Raw genomic sequence first — 21670 nt, forward strand, 5'->3', positions numbered from 1 at the left:
TGGGTCTCCAGCTGTTTTTAGACTATTTCTTAAGACTACTATTCCCATCATCCCTGACCTGTAGGGATGATGGGAGTTGTAGTCCAAAAGCATTCACTTCCTCAAAGCCATTGGATGGGAAACAGAATTTTCGACTTGACGTTGGTGGTGATCCAGCAGGGCTGCTGTTCTGTTCTGTTAAAATTCCTTGGGGGTGATGGAAGAGCTCAGCGTAGGAATGAAGGAAAGAAACAGGAGACCTCAAAGGAGTACTAGGAGCAAATTTTATCAAGGCTTCAAGCCTTTGAGCTGCAGTTCAATTCACTTGCCCCTGAAGAAATCTCACAAAGAGCTAGCTGGAAGCCTCTTGTGCTATTAGTAACTAATTCTGGCCAGCTTGAGGGCCTTCTGGTAGTTCCCTCACTGCTAGAAGTGACATTACAGGGAACCAGGCAGAGGGCCTTCTCGGTAGTGGCGCCCACCCTGTGGAACGCCCTCTCATCAGATGTCAAGGAGATAAATAATGATACGACTTTCAGAAGACATTGGAAGGCAACCCTGTATCGGGAAGTTTTTAATGTCTGATGTTTTGTTGTGCTTATTCTGTTGGAAGCCACCCAGAGTGACTGGGGCAACCCAGTCACATGGGTAGGGCATAAGTAATAAATTATTATCATCCTCACATTTTCTTACTCGAACGTCACTTGGAAAAGTGTGTGCTGCAGCAAAAATGGCACTGCCTCATTTTTAAAGTGCTGCCAAAAGAGTCTAGGGGCAGAGTAGACAAGATAGCTTTCCATACTCTGAAGCCTGCTGCTCCTAGGTGCCTGTACTGATTCTGTCTGGCCCTGGCCTTTCATCTGATGTTCCCCCGGAAATCATTCTCGAGCTGTAACTAAACACATTAAAACACACACACACACACACACACACAAATATGCCATCACTTTTTGGGGGGAGCTCTTTTCCTCCCACAGGACACAAGCTTGATATACAAAAGCTGCCCTGAAATTCTCTCTGTCTGGGGGTGGGGCCCTGGCAGTCGGGCTTTGCTTTCATGATCTCGGAAGCCTAAAGAGGGTTTTGAGGGGCAGCGCTGGGGAGCTTAGAGAGGATCAGTGGATCAGACGAGGTTGGCTGCAAGGAGGCTCATGATGATGCTTGGCTAAGCCAGGATTGGGGGTGAGGATGGGAGGAACAGGGTTGGCTGCTATTGGATTAGCTGTGGAAGGAAGATTAGATTGTTTGTGGGGGAGCGGGGGACGGGAAATATGGGTTTGCAGCAGATGGAGGGGGAAGAGACTGCAGTTCTGCAAAAGTAACCAGCCCTTGCTCAGGGTAGCAGCGGAAGGGAGCAATGCCTGGCTTTCCAGCAGATCCCTAAAACTACCAGATCTCGAGAGAAGTCTTGGGAAACTTCTGGATCCGGTCTTCCAGCACATATGTCCCTTTTTACACCTAAAGCAAAACATGAACGAAAGATGCAGCACTCTCCTGGTGCAAGCTTTCAGCTGATAATCTCCGAAAGCAGTGGCGTCATGGTGGTGAGGTCCTGGGTGTCATGGATATGGAGGATCTGCCGCGTATTTTCGACTTTCAGTGTCCTCAGCTCTGTCAGCAACAAGAGAAGTTTGGCGTAGAGGAACCTGCAGAAGTGGAAGGGAGGAGGAGGCAGCCATCAGTCCTTGCCGTTCCTGATAGTTTGAGTGGGTGCTCTCTATTACACACACCAAATTTCCATTGGCTCCTTGCCTGAGCACCACCTAGGGCCCCATCAGCACCAGACATTCAAGTTATGTTGCTTTAAGCAGCTACGGCTTCTCCCCCAATCACCCTGGGGACTGTAACTTGCTAAGGGCGCTGAGAGTTGTTCAGGAGACCCCCTCGCAGCTACAGTTCCCAGAGGGATTTAACAATATCCATTCCTCTTCCCAGGGAACTCTGGGAATTCTAGCCCTGTGAGGGGAATAGGGGGTCTCCTAACAATTCTCAGCACCCTTAATAAGCCACAGTTCCCAGGATTCATTGGGGGAAGCAAAGGCTGATTAAGGGATCTTAAAAGACTAGTACATTTAAGGCTGCTTACGGGATCTTAAAAGACTAAGGTCTCCATCAACACTGTACATTTAAAGCAGTATCATACCACTTTAAGACATCATGGCTTCCTCCAAAGAATCCTGGGAAATGTAGTTTGTGCTGAGCAGTGGTGCCAACTTGAATAAAATATGGGGAGGGGCCCAGGTAAGCCCCACCCCACATAATCAATCACAGAACGTGATGCACACACACCATTTGAATGGCAACGCCTGTCAACTTTGGGTGGGTGGCCCCTTCAAATGTTTTATTGGAGGGGATGAAGGGACCTTGGCCCCTAGGAGTTGGCTCCTATGGTGCTGAGAGTTGTTCGGGGACCCCTATTCCTCTCACAGAGGAACAGTTCTCAGAGTCCCCTGGGAAGAGGGATTGATGGCTAAACCACTGGGAATTGCAGCACAAACACACAAACAGCACAAACCTTCATTTTGCCCATTGCATGATAACTAGGGGCTGGAAAGTTGGGTTTGTGAGAGAGTGGAGAAGTATTAACTGTTGGGACAGGTCAGAAAATACATAACAGAAATGTTCTGTGAAAAACTGACTACAGCAGAACACCCATGCCAATCCTAAAATACAGGGAGTTTGGTCAGCTGCATACCGGTTGAACGAAAACAATCACATTTGCAAAATAAAGAGCCTGTCTGGAAGCCCCCAAGCAAGATCGGGATGGCCACAGGTTCCCCACCCCATGCAGAGAGCACCACCCGCCCCCCGCCACAAAGCGCTTTCCCTGCTCACCTCCCTTCAGGCAGAGCATGTCGCTGGTCAATGTAGTTTTTTAAAGTTAGAGCGATTTTCTCTTGGGTCTGGTCAATCACCTCTCGCTGTGTGACGTCCATGTGGTCTGCAAAGTCGCAGGCTTGGGCAGTGAGAGACAAGGCAGAGGAGATATGGGGCAAAGGGTGAGGAATCCCCCTCTTACCCAAAGGGAGCACTGGCAAAAAAACAACAACCCACCCACCCAAATGGGTTGCTACTTAGTGCATGCTCAGAGGCACATAGAAAAATGTCCCCCTCTTGAGGAAGATGTACTCTGCATGCACCCAGAGGCTCTTGTCTAGAAGTGCCAGACCTCTTGAAACAAAGAATGAGGTAGACATACTGTGCTGTGTGGTGTGTGTGTGTGTACCGTAGATTCCGGCATATAAGACGACTTTTTAAACCCAGAAAAGAGGTTAAAAAGTCAGGGGTCGTCTTATATGCTGGGTACTACCTCCGAGGCAGCAGTGGGCACCGGACGGCTTCCTCCTGCCCAGCATATAAGACTGGGCTTGTAAGACAAAACCCAAATTGACACTGCCAATTTGGGGGGTCGTCTTATACGCCCAGTCGCCTAATATGCCAGAATCTACGATACACACACACACACACACACACACACACACACACACACACACACACATATATGAGCAAACAGCACTTCACCCAAGCTTTCTGTGGATCTCTTTTGAGATTCTGTTAATCACGGGAATAAGAGATACAGGCCACTCCCCATTTACGAAGGGGTTATGTTACGAGGAACCACGTTTAACTGAAATTACGTATATTGGGAACACCACTGGGGAAGCCTGCAAACACCCCCATCGCTCCCTCCCAACCTCCTCGCTCAAACTCCCAACTCTCCACGGGCCTCAACGGTCAGTGCAAAGGCTCATGGGATTGCACTTGCAAAGGCTTGTAGGATTGCTAAGCGCCTCCCCCCCCTTTTCTGGGCTCTTTTAGGGCCCTTTTTTGAAAATTTTAAAGACACTTCCAGCTTTGGCGCAACGCCAAATGGGCCGTGCATCGACTGGCCATTGCCTGTATGATACTGCGGTTAACAAAAAATATTTATTTATTTTTAATCACAGATATATAAGACACCCATTTTTATTCCACCTTTCCTTCCAACGAGCTCTAGGCGGCGTGTACGGTTCTATCTCCATGTTCTCCTCTGAACAATTCTGTGAGGCAAGCCAGGCTGAGAGGCTGTGACTAAGTCCCCCGGTGAGCTTCCTGGCTGAGTGGGGATTTGAACCCTGGTCTGCCAGGTCTTAGTCCAAGGCTCTAACCGAGCAGGCGCAGGGACCTCCTGCCTTTCAGAAAGGGTGGTGATGGTGCAATCTGCTACTACTGGGATGCGGAGGACTTACCCGGGTAGAACAACACCAGGGCTTGGAGCAGAACGTATTCGGCCTCGTGCAGTTTCAGCTTCCTCAAGCTGATGTGGAACTTCTGCAATGGCTCCAGGTAGACCTGCTGGAATCCCGCTGGAGGAGAAGACAGGGTGGTTGACAAAGTGGGTCTCTGTGTATTGTGGGCCTGTGATGCTTATGGCATGTAGCATAGTGGAACAGTTTGCCCACAGAAGGAACCAATCTGAGGACTGGCCCATCCAGGATCATCTGCTGTGCTAAATACTCCCCTCTGACCACAGGAGGGAGCATTCACACAACATAATCCAATTATGGGTCTCTTGCTAGATTGGTTGTATGAACCCCATGAGCAAAATTGGTTCCAGAAGGCGACCAGGTCAGGACTATGCCAGAGCAAGGGGTGAAAGAACCCAGGAAAGAATTCAGCGTCCCAAAGGGGTTCTTTTTCCCACTTAGCAGCATTTGCCTCAGAAAACAGGAGCGTGTTGTTGTTGTTGTTGTTGTTGTTGTTGTTGTTGTTGTTATTTCTAGACTGCCCTTCATCAGAGGATCGCAAGGTAGTTTACAATATAAAAACACAAAAATGCATGACGTAATAACAAACGAAAAATAATGTGAATCATGTGAATTCTCCATGAATTCATGTACCCACACTATTGCTTCCAGGGTAATCTCTCTAACCCAGCCCAAGAAGCATAATCACAGCAGCCATAAATTGTGCTCCATACATTCTGTTTGGTAGGAATGCTAACAACTGGACTGTACAGACTGAATACTAAATTTATGGAAGTACTAGCGCCTGGAAACGAAAACTGCAAAACAAGACAGCTTTCCTTTGTACAATTAGCAAAGAGGCTAGGAAAGTGATACAGTGGTACCTCGGGTTAAGTACTTAATTCGTTCTGGAGGTCCGTTCTTAACCTGAAACTGTTCTTAACCTGAAGCACCACTTTAGCTAATGGGGCCTCCTGCTGCCGCCGCGCCGCCGGAGCACGATTTCTGTTCTCATCCTGAAGCAAAGTTCTTAACCTGAAGCACTATTTCTGGGTTAGCGGAGTGTGTAACCTGAAGCATATGTAACCCAAGGTACCACTGTATTACACATTCCATGGCTAAGTTGTAGCTCTTGAAACCCTCATGGGCTTTGCCACTGTCCAAATTAAGCCCTGTTGCAGTGGTATGTAGCCCGAGGTACCACTGCATTTGGAAGTTTAAAAAATGCTAATGGGCTGGTCCATTCGTGGCCCACAGTGACAGCCACCCACTTGGATGTTTTTGCAAAACAATTGAACATATTCATGGAGGAAGAAGCTATCAGTGTCTACAAGCCATGATGGTGACTGGGTCCTGTCTCCACGCTTGGATGGTGGCCTGCCTCAGGATACCAAAGGAGGGGAATCACAAGTGAGGACAGTGCTTTTCCACTCAGATCTCATTTGTGGGCTTTCATTAGGGATCTGGTTGGCCACTGTGAGAACGCGATGCTAGACAAGATGGACCATGGCCCTACTCCAGCAGGGCGCTGAGAGAGCCCATGGAATGTGTTCTGCTCCCAGTCACATGGCAGCTGTGGGACTCTCTAGACTTCCTGTGACTTACTCAGGGCGCCATCTTGGATGGTGTAGCAGTGTTGGCCGCATTCCCAAGCTTTGGTCTCCTCATTGAAGACTGTGTTGAACCGGATTTGACAGATCTCCAGGGTGGCGCCTTTGAGGAGTGAGATTTGATCATCGATTGGCAAACTTCTGGTTGGGGGAGAGAGAAAAAAAACATGTCAAGCGGTAAGACAGGCTCAAAGTTTTGGAACCAATCCCTAGCCTTGAGGTGGGAAGCTTGTGACTCTCTAGATGTTGTTGAACTCCATCAACCTTGACTTAGAGATTGGTTCAACTGTCAATTCTGGTTTCTCTCAGTTTCTCGTCTTTCCAACGTCCTCCACATTTCCGCGTCAGTATTGCAAATTTATTTTAAAAATAATAATAGCGGTGCAAACTTCTTCTAATATAAACGTTTGTATGCAATTTTGCCTCATATACAGTGGTACCTCTGGTTGCAAATGGGATCCGTTCCAGAGGCCTATTTGCATAGCTGTCAACTTTCAGATTTGAAAATAAGGGATCAGCAGCCTCACATGTCCCGGGGACAGTCTACGGGATATCTAACAATCCGAGATAGCAGCGGGAAGCAGCGGGAAACGGTGCTGGAATAAGGGGATTTGCCGCAAAAAAGGGAAGGTTGACAGCTATGCGTTTGCAACATGAAAAGAACGCAACCCGTAGCGGCGCATCTGTGCACACACGGGTTGCAATTCGCTGCTTCTGCGCATGCACGTGATGTCATTTTGAGCCTCTGCGCATGCGCGAGCGGTGAAACCAGGAAGTAACCCTTTCCGTTACTTCTGGGTTGCCGCGGGACGTATCCTGAAAGAACATAACATGAAGCGGACGTAACATGAGGTATGACCGTACATAATGTTGCAGAGCAACTTTTCCTAACAGAATGCATTTTTGCCTGTTGTGTTCACTTTTTTTAAAAAGCTCGATTTATTAAACCTTTAAAGTCAGCCTTTTCGTACATGTGACTTGGCCAGAGAACTGTGTTGCAAAACTTGGAGAAGTGCAAATTTCAAAGGCCAGCTGTGTTTTGGTCTGCAGACTGTTTTGGAAAGTTCTAATCACAGAACTGTAGAGTTGGAAGGGACCCCCGAGGGTCATCTAGTCCAACCCCCTGCATGCAGGAATCTCAGCTAAAGCATCCAGGACAGATGACCATCCAGCCTCTGCTCAAGAACCGCCAAGGAAGGAGAGCCCACTGCTTCTTGAGGGAGTCTCTTCCACTGGCAAACAGCTCTTACTGTCAGAAAGTTCTTCCTGATACAGCATTTAGTTGGAATCTCCTTTCTTGTAACTTGGACTGAGCACATGCTCAGAGGCACGCTGTTCACAGAGCGGCTATTTTGCACCTGGTTCTGGTTGGCAGATCTCAGTTCTAGATGAAAGCAAGAAGGCAGGGCAGGTGGGGACTGGCTGAGGATGGTGGGGAAAATATTATTATTTTATTACAGTCATGTTGTTGTTGTTTAGTTGTTTAGTCATGTCCGACTCTTCATGACCCCATGGACCAGAGCATGCCATGCACTCCTGTCTTCCACTGCCTCCCGCAGTTTGGTCAAACTCATGCTGGTAGCTTCGAGAACACTATCCAACCACCTTGTCCTCTGTCGTCCCCTTCTCCTTGTGCCCTCAATCTTTCCCAATATCAGGGTCTTTTCCAGGGAGTCTTCTCTTCTCATGGCCAAAGTATTGGAGCCTCAGCTTCACGATCTGTCCTTCCAGTGAGCACTCAGGGCTGATTTCCTTCAGAATGGATAGGTTTGATCTTCTTGCAGTCCATGGGACTCTCAAGAGTCTCCTCCAGCACCATAATTCAAAAGCATCAATTCTTCGGCGATCAGCCTTCTTTATGGTCCAGCTCTCACTTCCATACATCACTACTGGGAAAACCATAGCTTTAACTATACGGACCTTTGTTGGCAAGGTGATGTCTCTGCTTTTTAAGATGCTATTACAGTCATACCTCTTGTTAAGTTTGGTTCAGGTTATGTTCTTTCAGGATACGTCCCACGGTGACCCAGAAGTAACGGAACGGGTTACTTCCGGGTTTTGCTGCTCGCACATGCACAGTCACTCAAAATGACATCACATGCATGCGCAGAAGTGGCAAATCGCGACCTGCACACACACAGACACGGGTTGCGTTCTGCTCATGTTGCGAACGGGGCTCCGGAACGGATCCCATTCCCAACCAGAGGTACCACTGTATTTATTAAATTTCTATACCGCCCTTCGTCTAAGGATCACAGGGTGGTTTACAATAAGAAAACACAAAAATGCATAACATAGTAGGAAACCACCCAACCAACCCCCCCCCCCCAGTATTTTGTTGTTTATTATAAATCTCCCTGTATCCATTATTCAAGCCAACAATCACTAACTGCTGAGCTGTAAACAACCCTTTTCCCCTTCTCCAAAACAGGGGATGCCCTTCAGTAACTGATCCTTACCTCAAACCTTTTAAAATCAGTTCCATAATTAATTAATAATTAGTCTTAGATTAATTTCATTGTCTTACAGCGGAGCAGCCTGCCTTACACACACTCTTTCGGCATTCATCACCTATGAGTTATCAGCAGGCAACACAGGACAGAGGTCATCTCTGGGTGACTGGTTTATTGAGCACCCACCCTGATCTGTTTGCACAGCCTTCGTGGAGAGTTCAGACAACATTGCGTCAAGCAATTGCCTCCCTACACTTTCCAGTGTGTTTCTGCAATGCTTTTTCTTATCGCAAAAAAAAGGAAGGGTTTTTTTTGGGGGGGGGGAAGAAGCAGGTCTGATGCACAGGAGAGACTTTAATCATATGACCTAAATATGTCCATATGTGATTGAATCTCCCGCATAAAAATAGCAACAGTCTGGAAGCTTCCTTAATTTAGATCAGAGTTCCCCATTAGTAGTCACATATTGACTCCCGGAGGCACACGGGTGGCGCTGTGGGTTAAACCACAGGGCCTAGGACTTGCCAATCAGAAGGTCGGCAGTTTGAATCCCCGCGACGGGGTGAGCTCCTGTTGCTCGGTCCCTCCTCCTGCCAACCTAGCAGTTCGAAAGCACGTCAAAGTGCAAGTAGATAAATAGGTACCGCTCCGGCGGGAAGGTAAACGGCATTTCCATGCGCTGCTCTGGTTCACCAGAAGTGGCTTAGTCATGCTGGCCACATGACCCGGAAGCTGTACGCTGGCTCCCTCAGCCAATAAAGCGAGATGAGCGCCGCAACCCCAGAGTTGGCTATGACTGGACCTAATGGTCAGGGGTCCCTTTACCTTTATTGACTCCCGGACGACGATAGGACTTTGCAGGGGGTGAATAAAGACCCTTTGATTCACAGCAAGGCACTCACCTGAAAGACGGTATGGCCTTGGCAAACTGGATCACTTGCTGGATCATGTAGGTGCTGATGTCGGCAAAGAGCGGCAAGAGGTTGAAGACATCGGGGAGGACCTCCTCCGGAAAGCTCTCCATGTGGTCTTGAGGACTGTAGGGGCACATGGGAGGGACGGCAGCATCCTGGGGGCTCTGAGATCTCTGGCTGTGGATGTAGAGACGTACCGCTGGCTGGAGGGGAGACGCTGGTTAAGTGGGGCTCACAATAAATTTCCTTTCGTTGAACCCCAAGACCATCTCAGCTTTCTTTTTTTCTCCCACCAACTTCTGATCCTAAGCATCTAGTCCTCATGAGAAATGCATGGAAATTGGTCAAGCAGGCCTGTAAGGCAGCCATTCGCCTGATCTATCACACTGAGTTAAGGATCATTATTTGTTTGTTTATTTAATGCTACCCATCTGACTAGGTTGTCCCCACCGCTCCGGGTGGCTTTCAATAATTAAACCACAGTAAAACATCAAAACTTCCCTAGACAGGGCTGCCTTCAGATGTCTTCTAAAAGTTGTGTAGTTGTTTATCTCCTTGATGGGAGGGTGTTCCACAAGGCGGGTGCCACTACCAAGAAGGCCCTCTGCCTGGCTCCCTGTAACTTCACTTCTCATGGTGAGGAAACCGCTAGAAGGCCCTCGGAGCTGGACCTCAGTGTTCAGGGCTGAACGATGGCGGTGGAAACGCTCCTTCAGGTATACTGGGCTGTTTTAAGGCTTTAAAGGTCATCACCAACACTTTGAATTGTTCTCAGAAGCATACTAGGAACCAATGTACAGTGGTACCTCGGGTTAAGAACTTAATTAATTTTGGAGGTCCATTCTTAACCTGAAACTGTTCTTAACCTGAGGTACCACTTTAGCTAATGGGGCCTCCCGCTGCTGCTGCTGCACGATTTCTGTTCTCATCCTGAAGCAAAGTTCTTAACCTGAGGTACTATTTCTGGGTTAGCGAAGTCTGTAACCTGAAGCATCTGTAACCGGAAATGTCTGTAACCCGAGGTACCACTGTAGATAATTTAGGACCAGTGATATTTTCTTTCCAGCGATATCTGCAAAGCATCATGTAGGTCTCTCCTGGTACATGAATCAATTCAGGGATGAGGGACCCCTCTCTAGAAGACGCTGAGCTCCACTTCCCATCACCCCTGACCATTGGCCAGACTGGATGGGAGCTGGAGTCCAACAGCAGCACCTGGGGGGGGCACAGGGTGTTCCTCTCCCCTCATTCCTGAAACAAACCGTCTGGAACTCCTGCAAAGCTCACCTGGTAGTGGTTGAACTGAGAGAAGCTGGAGTCAAAGGTTTTCTTGTGGGCTTCGGTGAGGAGCTCAATCAGTTGTTCCTGCTCCACTGTGAGTCCGCTTTCCTCAGGCGGCTCCACTGAGGCCGGACTCTGCCCTTGGTGCTTCTTCTGCCGCCTCAGCGCACGCCGCACATGCAAAGCTTCCTCTGACATTATCACTGTGACAGAACGAAAAGGAAGCAGTGCTCAAAGGAGAAGCTTGTGTGGACCTTGGGCAGGGAGTTACCAGGGACCTGATAAACCGAATGCCCCGCCAGTAAGGGTGGGTATAGGAGGGAGGGAGGGATTTGATTCACGTCTCCTCTGAAGCTGAATCTTTCCAACCTACACTTTCCAAACGGACCATAAGCCAGCCATCCTCCGAAATTCGCACTCCCCTGAATTTTACTATTTTACTGAATTTTGCTACGCAGGTTGTCAACCAAAAAACGGATCTCCTAGGTCAGGGGTCTGCAACCCGTGGCTCCGGAGCCGCATGTGGCTCTTTTACACCTTTGCCGCGGCTCCGGGGCAGATACTAGCGAGGGGAGGAGGCGCATTGTGCGCCCCGACACTCCCCACTGTGGCGGGCGCTGTACTGGCTGTGACGTCGCATGGGGGCAGTGCGTGCGTTAGTCACGCACCGTCCCGACATCACCTTCCCGCCCGCTGTCAGATTGTGGCTCCGGAGATATGTTTGTTTTAAACGTCGCAATGGTTTTGCGGCTCCCAGTTGTTTTTTCTTCAGAAATGGGTCCAAGTGGCTCTTTTTGTCTTAAAGGTTGCAGACCCCTGTCTAGGTGAAAGGAAGCATGTACATATTGTTGAGAACGGCACACGCACGAAAACATTATATTAGGGGCAATTGCTGGCAAAGATGTGTACGTTAATCAAATCTCCATATACATTCGTGCTCGTTGGGAGACATTTGCACTAAAATGCTGGTGAATATTCATGAGAATTTAAACAAACAACCCACAAGTTTCTGCAAAATGTGGCAAACTGAATTTAAAACACGAAAGATGAGAAAACAGAGAGAGCTGATCCTTCCATCCCTCAGTGAACATTTGGTTTCTCTCAGTTTCTTGTTTTCCCAGTCTCAAGTACAGTTCTCCACATTTCCACAGCAGTGTGTGGAATGTTTTTAAGTCCTCAGGAAAATTCACCAGAATTTTAGCGCAAATTTCTCCTAACCGGCACATTTATATGGATTTTTGCCCTATATACTTTTTTTTTTGCAAAGTTCCCTAGTAAAATGCATTCCTATACATACTTTAGGGACTACTCCAGTAGCTTCCTGTGATTAAATGTGTAGTCTGGGAGCATCCTGAGGGCCACACAGAGAGCCTTGGAGGGCCACAATTTGCCCCTGGCTGGTGGTTCCCTACCCCAGCTCCTAACCACGGCGCCATGCCGACTCTGTTATTACACACTCTCCATTATTATTAACACAGTGGTACCTCGGGTTAAGTACTTAATTCATTCCGGAGGTCTGTTCTTAACCTGAAACTGTTCTTAACCTGAAGCCCCACTTTAGCTAATGGGGCCTCCTGCTGCCGCCGCGCCGCCGGAGCACGATTTCTGTTCTCATCCTGAAGCAAAGTTCTTAACCTGAAGCACTAATTCTGGGTTAGCGGAGTGTGTAACCTGAAGCGTATGTAACCCGAGGTACCACTGTATTACACATTCCATGGCTAAGTTGTAGCTCTTGAAACCCTCATGGGCTTCGCCACTGTCCAAATTAAGCTCTGTTGCATCATCCCTGGGCTTGGGGGGTCAGCTGCCTGTGGCAGGCAGGGCACAACACTGTCAGAAAGGTTTTGCCACTGCATCGGCCTCTTTGCAACGCTGCTTTCTTTCTTTCTTCCCCCGCTGTCAGTATCCAGCTGAACTTGCTTAAGATTCTGCAGAGAGAAACCCCAATTGATATGCAGCACTCCCCCCCCTTCTCGATTCACTTTACAGGGGGTGCCTCTCGCTAGAAGCTCCTTAATGGAAATTCTGCAGAGAGGGTCAGGTGCGATTCGGAGCTGTTTGCGGGCAGATCCAGGCGGTATTTCTTTTCTTAAAACACACACACAACAACAACAACGTGTGTGTGCCCACGGCTACATCACAGTCCGACTGCAGCGCGGAACACCCTCTTGTGTAAGGAGACCGCAATGCATCACCCTCTGACAGTCTCTCGCACAGCGCTGATGCTCCTCTCTCCCTCCTCTCTCCACAAAGCCCCGGGGTGTACGGCAGGATTCATCCTGGACCAGATTATTGTCTGCCCACACACACACCTCACCCCACCCCACTGCCCCCATCAGATTAATCTGTGCTCAGGCAGAGGCCCATTTTGTTTTGTTTTTATTGGTTTGGCTCTGCTGCCAGCCTGCTCTGAGAAGGAGATCTTTTTTGCTTTCAAGTGTCTTGATTCTGCAGCTGGAGGAGGGAGATGACTCTATTCTTGCTCCTCTCTGGCGTTTCTTTTAATGAAATCTGACCCTTTGGGCCAGTCGATGCAGAGGAAAAGCTGGCTGGGCGGCCTCAAATCCACCCTGCTTTCCAGCGCAGTGTATCGTTCCCTGGAGAGGGGATGCGGCTTTGCTGACAGCCTCCTCCTCCTCCTCCTCCTCCCCCCTCCCTCTCCGCACAACCCTACAGCTGCTTCCAATCCTTCCTCTTTACTGAGGATGGCTTTGCAGAAGCAAACAAGCTGAAGGCTTCTTCTGCTCAGGATGACACCGAAAGATCCTTTGAGAGTGCCCATCTTGTGCTGTTTACGTGTGTGTGTGTGTGTGTGTGTGTGTGTGTGTGTCTGAATGTTGTTGCTATTGTTATAGAGCTGGGGAAAGTTTCCCAAAAGGACCACCAAAATAATAAACAAAGGGCCGGAGAAACTCCCGTGTGACAAAAAGTTACAACATTTGGGGACTTTTTTTAGTTTCAAGAATAGGCAAGGGAGAGCAGGCATGACAGGGGGGGCGTGTGAAACGAGGCCTGGTTGGGGGGGTGGGGGTGGACAGAGAGGTCTCTCTCATAATATTTAAACTCGGGGACAACCTACGAAGCCCGAATGTTGGAAGATATGAGACAGGCAAAAGGAAGTACAGTGGAACTTGGTTCTCAAATGGCTTAGTTAACGAACAAATCGGCTCCCGGATGCCAACACTTACCTGGAAGTAAGTGTTCTGGTTTTCAAATGTTTTTCGGAAGCCAGACGTCCGACACAGCTTCCGCTTGGCTGCAGGAAGCTCTTGCAACCAATCGGAAGCCGCGCCTTGGCTTTTGAATGTTTTGGAAGTCGAATGGACTTCCGAGAACCAAGGTAGCACTGTAGTTCTTTCACAGTGCAGAGCCAAACTGTGGTAGCTGCTCCCACAAGCGATGGCCACTAGGTTGGACACCTTTAAAAGAGGATTGTAGAAATTCACAGAGGACAGGGCTACCAATGTGACCAGCCCCGACGGTTATATTTTATGTCTGCTGGGAATCTGATCTAGCAGGGGTCTCTTTATACTATTATTTATTAAATTATGAACCACCTTTTACAAGGCGATTTGCAAATGTGCCATTAAAAATAGCTGGAAATAGTTTTAAAAGCAGTTGACAACAACTAAGGATGAATTTTGAAACTATACAAAATGAACCCCTAAGGCCAGATACCTTTCCATCCTGCTGGAAAAGCCTATCAAAACAAACATGCCTTCATCTGTTTCCTGAAAGTGCAGATAGTGGTCTGCCTGTCATATCTCTGTATGGGATAGGTAAAGGGAGGGGGAAGGGACCCCTGACCGTTAGGTCCAGTCGTGGCCGACTGGGGTTGCGGTGCTCATCTTGCTTTATTGGCCGAGGGAGCCGGCGTACAGCTTCTGGGTCATGTGGCCAGCATGACTAAGCCGCTTCTGGTGAACCAGAGCAACACATGGAAACGCCGTTTACCTTCCCGCCGGAGTGGTACCTATTGATCTACTTGCACTTTGATGTGCTTTCAGACTGCTAGGTGGGCAGGAGCTGGGACTGAGCAACGGGAGCTCACCCCGTCGCAGGGATTCGAACTGCCGACCTTCTGATCGGCAAGTTCTAGGCTTTGTGGTTTAACCCACAGCGCCACCCGTGTCCCACACTATATGGGATAGTGTCCCACAAATGGGGGCAGACCTGCTTGAAGCAGCCATCTGATATTTTGGGACTTCAAAGAGAAACTCTCCTGCAGAACGCAGGGACCTTTAAGGAGAATCTCTCTTGCCGAATGCAGTTAAGTGCAGGACAAAAGGACCAGGCCAAAAGAATTGGGGGGTGAGGAAGGAGAGAGAGGCTTCCTGGGTCATATAGTAATAGGAATTAAAAAGAACTCCACAAGCCAGAGCCTGAGGGCAGAAGCCATCTAGTCTGTTTCTTCCCCGCAACCCCTTCCAGGTCTAGTATGACTTTTGTGTTTGACCAGACAGCCTCATTAACACTAATAGCTCTTGATAGGCAAATATATGGAGGATGGGTATCACAAACGGGATCTGGTAGGAAAATTCAAATCCACCACAGCTGAACTTGTTTAGGCCATAGGATGTAAGTAGAGTTGGGTGAATGTGTCAATTTCAGTTTCAGTTTCTCGTTTTTACAATATTAAGTTCAGTTCCCCAGAGTTCCACATCAGTTTGAAATTATTATTATTATTATTATTATTACTACTACTACTACTCAGAATCCTCATGAAAATTCATTAGCATTTAGTGCAAAATTTAGCCTAAAATACACATTTATGTGCAACCCAGTAAGATGGGTGGCATACACTGTAAATAATTAAATTATTATTACAGACTTTTTTCAAAGCATATTTCTGCACACACACACACAAACATACACACATTTTTGCATATTAATTTCACCAATATATGCATTTATACGCACACTTTCCCTTAACGCATAGCAATGCAAAATTCAGAGAAGCGCAGATTTCTAAGGGTGGCTCTGTCCCGCTCTCCCTAGTGTTTTTAGAAGGTGCAAATGACAGAGGTTTGGCTTTAAAAGCAATCTGAAGCAAAATTTCTCCCTCATCCCTGGGTGTAAGGCAGGGAGCAGTTGGCCTCTGTACCGTCAGCCATTTTTAGAATTCAATTAATTCTAATGTTTTTTTCATTACGCTGCCACAGGAGTGGAGGAATGGCAAGAGGGGCTGTCAATGTCCAAAGATGGAACGGGACAACCATATGTATTTTCTGTGTGTGTGTGTGTGTGTGTGTGTGTGTGTGTGTGTGTGTGTGTCAGTCCCACTCGCTTGCCTCAGAAGACCTTACTGGGAGAACCTAAGAACATAAGCTTGTGGAATGCTCTCCCCAAGGAGGCACGCCAGACGCCATCTTTATCTATTTTTAGATGCCAAGCAAAGCCTTTTCTCTTTACCCAGGTTTTTGGCCTTTCATTTGAGGGGGGGGGCACTGTGGCTGCTTTTAATGGGGCTGCTAGTCCTGCCTTTTATCTGTATAGCCGTGTTGTTGGGGTTTTACTCGGTTGTTCTGAATCAATTTTAATGTATGTCACTTGGCATCAGTCTGTGGGGAAAGTGACTTAACAAATTAATAAGATTAGGAGTAGTAACAGTCCAACTGCAGGATCAGGCCCAAAGGCCTTTAGAGTCCAGGATCCTTTCTCACAGTGGCCAAACAGGTGCGGATGGGAGCTGTTGCCTAGCAACCGCCAACAGGGAAAGCCTGAGTGAGGCCCAGCTGCTAAGCATCACTCTTTTACCTCAGAGGATCTCAAAGGGAGTTTTGTTTTTGTTTTTTGACTTGCACGCAAAAGCACCCTAGGGACATTGCTTTATTTCTTTTCCTGATACTAGTCTTGAATGTGATTTATTTTTTTAAAGAAAATTGCGATAATCCGCTGCAAGCCACTTTAACAGCCCCTATAAAACAGGGTAGAAGTTTTCTGAATGAGTAAATAAATAAATAAATAAAGTAAAATCCTCCAACATTTCTCTGATGAAAATAGGAGCGTCCTGTTCCATCATGATAATTTCACTATTTATACCCCACACATCTTACTGGGTTGCCCCAGCCACTTTGGGCAGCTTCCAACATACATAAAAACATAATAAAACATTTTTTTTTAAACTTCCCTATGCAGGATTGCCTTCAGACGGCTCTGGGGTCAGATAACTTCGTACCCATCAACATATGAAAATAGGGACATCCTAAGGAAAAGTGGGACATTCCAGGATCAAATCAGAAACCAGGATGGTTTCTGCATTGAAAAGGTACTGCGTTGCCTGGTACAGTAATTTGCCTGTCAGGGTCTGAGCGGAGGAGGAGTGGTGGAGACCACAGACTGCCTCCTCATCCTGACCCTTCCAGGGAGGAGGAAGAGGAAGACAGTATAGATCAGGGGTCTGCAACCTGCGGCTCCAGAGCCGCACGTGGCTCTTTTACACCTTTGCCGCGGCTCCAGGGTGGATACTAGCGAGGGGAGGAGGCGCATTGTGCGCCCCGACACTCCCCACTGTGGCGGGCGCTGTACTGGCTGTGACGTCGCATGGGGGCGGTGCGTGCGTTGGTCACGCACCGTCCCAACGTCACCTTCCCGCCCGCTGTCAGATCAGACGGCAGCGGCGCGCATGCTTTAAATGTCACAATGGTTTTGCGGCTCCCAGGTTGTTGTTTTTCTTCGGAAACGGGTCCAAGTGGCTCTTTTTGTCTTAAAGGTTGCAGACCCCTGGTATAGATTTATAACAGGGGTTTGAGGGAGGTCACAGCTCAGAGGCAGATGAGGGGGAAAGTTGGGAAATAACGGGAGGGCAGGAGCAAGCAGAGCCAGAACAGCAGCTGGCTGACACATTGTCACTTGAAAGCATTCCAGACCCTCCATCTCCCAGAACCCGGCGAGCCTTAAAAGTAGGAGAGCAAAGAGCGCAAAGACAGAGGGCAGTTAGCGGCAGCCGTAGAAGTGACGAATGAGGACGTAGGAGAGGCTGGATGGGGTGGAGATTCTTTCGAGACAACACCATTATCCAAGAGGCTGGGTTCTATAACCTCTCTCTGCAAAGTTTGAAATAAAAAAGGACCGTAATAAACTTTTCCTGGCCTTTATACTTTCCTGGGCAACCAGCCGGGAGCTGCTGACATTGCCTGGCCAAAACCAAGCAAGGAATTACATTGGCCAGCCACACTTACTGTCTTTCCTCATGCCCGCGACAAGGCATTTCTGGTAGCGGCACGCCTGGCACTGCCGCCTCTTGGCTTTGGTGATGGCGCAGCTTCGGGTGAAGGGGCAGGTGAACTGGATGCCCTTGATAACGGTCCGCCTGCAAGACAAGGGGGCGGGAACGGAAATTACCTCACAGTCGCACCGTGGCATTCCTCTGACTTCTGCAGCCACTAATGTGTATAAAAATGTGTAGACAACAGTGTGCCTATAAATGCCACATGTTAGTGATGACTACACACAAAAACGTCTCTCTAATGTTTCTCTAGGAGACACGGGTGGCGCTGTGGGTTAAACCACAGAGCCTAGGACTTGCCAATCAGAAGGTCGGCGGTTCGAATTCCCGCGACGGGGTGAGCTCCGTTGCTCGGTCCCTGCTCCTGCCAACCTAGCAGTTCGAAAGCACGTCAGAGTGCAAGTAGATATATAGGTACCACTCCGGTGGGAAGGTAAACGACGTTTCCATGCGCTGCTCTGGTTCGCCAGAAGCGGCTTAGTCATGCTGGCCACATGACGCGGAAGCTGTATGCCGGCTCCCTCGGCCAATAAAGCGAGATGAGCGCCACAACCCCAGAGTCGGCCACGACTGGACCTAATGGTCAGGGGTCCCTTTACCTTTAATCTCTCTCTAAGCACACTAACCTCGGTTGCAAAAAAGGTGGGGGGAACCCAAACATTGAGTCTTTGCATGCAGGGAAGATGGGGTTACAGAAGTGGGAGGAGGAGTGGAAACCGAGATGGGGAACTGTACCGAAAGAAACCCTTGCAGCCTTCGCAGGTCATGACGTGGAAATGGTAGCCTGTGGCCCGGTCCCCGCACACAGCACAAGTTTTCTCCTCCCCGTCGAGGTCTGTGTCGCTGCGACTGGAGGCTGTGGTGGCTGGGCTGCCTCCGCTGCAGCTGCTCTCACCGTCGGAGGGGCACTGCACGGCGACCCCACGCACCGATGCCATGGGAGCTGCGGTCCTGCTGTGAAGGGAGGGAAATAGGTGACAGGCAGGCCCACATCAGTGCCTGAGGCTGAAATTCCAAACAAGCATTTTGGAATATGACTGCATTTCCTGCATTGTAGCGGGTTGGACTCCAGTACGTTTCGGAGCACAATTCAAAGTGTTGGTGCTGACCTTTAAAGCCCTAAACGGCCTCGGTCCAGTATATCTGAAGGAGCATCTCCACCCCCATCGCCCAGCCCGGACACTGAGGTCCAGCGCCGAGGGCCTTCTGGTGGTTCCCTCACTGCAAGAAGCCAAGTTACAGGGAATCAGGCAGAGGGCCTTCTCGGTGGTGGCACCCGCCCTGTGGAACGCCCTCCCACCAGATGTCAAAGAGAACAACAATTACCAGACTTTTAGACGACATCTGAAGGCAGCCCTGTTTAGGGAAGCTTTTAACTTTTGATGCATTACTGTGTTTTAATATTGTGTTGAAAGCTGCCCAGAGTGGCTAGGGAAACCTAACCAGATGGCTGGGGTATAAATAATAAAATATAATTATTATTAAGCAAATCCCCACATTTCACTAAGGTTTGAGAGGGTTTGCCCTGGGCAAAGCGCCCTCTACTGAAGCCCAGCTGTTGATGGGTCTGCCAACCATTTTAATTTCCCATAATGCCCTGTGGGACACTAAAATGGGGGCTAGATTAGCCCATCCGGTTCTGCTCAGAGTGCCATGCAGAGGTTTGGTTTTTTAAAAAGGTGGGCTCAGAACAGGCATGGGTGGTCCATCTGATGTCCCATTCCATAACAATAATCTTACTATTTATACCCCACACAACTTATTGGGTTGCCCCAGGCACTCTGGGCAGCTTCCAACCTATATAAAAACATAATTGAAATATACTCAGAGTCGCAAAGTGATTTCATGCTCTTTATTCAGCTCATAGTGGTGAGGAGGAATGAATGGAAGTCCCCTCACAGTACCTGCTTTATATACATTATTTACACAATGGGCTGCACATGATTGGCTAATTCCGGAATTCTACTGTAAGCCAATCAGGTTGTGGATTCACTTCTATCTGGAGCAGGATTGGGTGGTTCCTGCCAACCAATCATACTGCTGCATTCTGAATCCTATTGTTCTAGGACCAATCAGACTGCTGCAGTTTGGATCCTATTCAACTCAGTACATAACAATAATAAAACATTAAACATTAAAAAAACAACAACTTCCCTATACAGGATTGCCTTCAGACGGTTCGGGGCTCAGATAACTCCGTACCCTCCAACATTTGTAGTGAAAATAGAGGCATCCTAAGGAAAAGTGGGACATTCTGGGATCAAATCAGAAACTGGGATGGCTTCTCCAAATCAGGGACGTCCCTGGAAAATAGGGACACTTGCGGGGTTTTCCCTAGTTGCTGCTGGTTGCCGAGGCTGCCCCTGGTTTTTGGCCAGATGTGGCCACCTCTGAATACTTAAATGCCTCTCTCTATTCGTCAAACACGGCTCTGCAGTGTTCAGGCTCCATAAGAGACCTGGCATTGTCTTAAATTGGTCCATTTGGCCATATCTGCACCATACATTTAAAGCACTACCACACCACTTCTAAAATGTTCTGTGACTTAATGCCAAAGAATCCTAGGAACTGTACTTCCTAGTTAAGGGTGCTCTCCCACTTCAAAGCAAGTAAAGGGGCATTACCAGAATTCAAGGAGACATCGCAGCCAGGCGAAAACAGTACGGAGGGTGTGGAGCAGGGCAGGTGAGGGGTGTGGCCTCAAGAAGAGGGGGTGTGGCCTGGGGGTTGGTCCGAGAGTCAGCAAGAGAAGCTTAGCAGGGGGCATATAAGCCTCTCAGGCCTGAAGGGCCCCATCCTTGCTGTAAGCAGCGGTCCCAATAGTGGGAATTGAGTGACACCTCTTTGGGGCAGCTGGGGTGGGGTGGGGGCCTGCCCCGAGAACCTACAGTGCCCCATGAATCTGCATTAAGGCACCTTGAGTTTACCACCTGTGCGAATGTCACGTCCAGCTCCTTGCAAGCGCCTGCGCCTTTGGGTGTAGATAAAAGGGCAGCCGTTACGCAACCTGGAAAGGAAAGAGAACGAGGGAGGGGAGAGAGAGAAAAGGAAAGGAAAGGTCAAGAGAAGAAAGCAACTCTCTCCTGAGTGTCTGGCTCGGCTGGCGGAGAAAAACAAAGAGCTGTGAAGAAGAAAGCAATAAAAAGACAAACCCCGTTTGTGGTCCTGGTTCATTCTGCCCATTCTTTCCCAAAAACGGCCAACCTTCCTTCCTTACTTGTGGTATATACCTGTTGTGTACTGAGAAAGGGGGGCTTTGGGGAGAAGAAGCTGTTCCTGACCTCTGACCTTTCCTAGGTCCTCTTTCCCCCCGTCCTGCTCTTCTTCCTCACCATACCTTCCCCCACTCTTCCAAAGCCACCCCACTCCCAAAAATGTCCACCCCATAAAGCTGGGCTTACCAGTTGAGTTTCCAGCAGCGTGTGTGTTGGTGAGTGGGTGTAAACAAGGGGGGGCAGCTGGGAGGGTGAGGGTCTCCCCACAGGGCTGCCACTTGGCGCCGGACCTCTTGTTTGCCTCCCCACTGGCGTTTGTTTCTCCGGTGGGGAGAGAGAAAAGGATCTGGATTCTGATAAGGCTAAGTGAAATTTGTACTTTGGCCTCCAGAGCATGCACAGCTGGCGTCCGCAGGGCGGAGGCAAGAAAAACCAGGGGGGCACAAGGTGAGGTGAGGGAGGTTAGGAGCCAGTACGGAAAGAGAGGGAGCAAAAATGAGGGCTGGGTGGAATCATAAAAGGGGTCGTGCTGCAAACAGGGTCCTGGCACCGCGGGATCCACTCCTGTCTTGCTTTGTAGCTGCATCTGTTGGAGTTCGGCCTGTCACACAGCTGCTACACAAGTACTGGAGCCTGGTGTACAGTGGTGGCAGCAGGGGGGAAATCTAGTGTGAGTGATGAATTTGCTGAATTAATTTTTAAAAAAGGGATACAAGAACGGGAGACGTGAGGAAGTCCGGAAAATAAGCTAATTGAAGATGAGA

General features: G+C 48.8%; 1 protein-coding gene across 2 annotated transcripts; it reads right to left on the reverse strand.

Annotated features, from left to right (window-relative positions):
- Positions 1 to 249: 249 nt before the first annotated feature.
- Positions 250 to 21232, reverse strand: NR1I3 (nuclear receptor subfamily 1 group I member 3). 2 transcript variants are annotated; one of them, XM_082202358.1, is made up of 10 exons: positions 21093 to 21232; positions 20608 to 20698; positions 18427 to 18642; positions 17645 to 17775; positions 10470 to 10666; positions 9171 to 9385; positions 5811 to 5956; positions 4209 to 4325; positions 2815 to 2920; positions 250 to 1625 (listed from the first exon to the last, which is right to left on the reverse strand). In XM_082202358.1, exons 3-10 carry the CDS (start codon positions 18627 to 18629, stop codon positions 1487 to 1489), a joined length of 1254 nt encoding a protein of 417 aa, XP_082058484.1. In that variant the 5' UTR covers positions 18630 to 18642; positions 20608 to 20698; positions 21093 to 21232; the 3' UTR covers positions 250 to 1486. The 2 variants fall into 2 exon arrangements, with proteins under 2 accessions (XP_082058484.1, XP_082058483.1); XM_082202357.1 differs by having other exon boundaries at positions 2815 to 2935.
- Between the last annotated feature and the right edge of the window lie 438 nt (positions 21233 to 21670).

This window comes from Podarcis vaucheri (assembly GCF_965113315.1).
Source record: "Podarcis vaucheri genome assembly, chromosome: 16".
NCBI classification, from domain to species: domain Eukaryota; kingdom Metazoa; phylum Chordata; class Lepidosauria; order Squamata; family Lacertidae; genus Podarcis; species Podarcis vaucheri.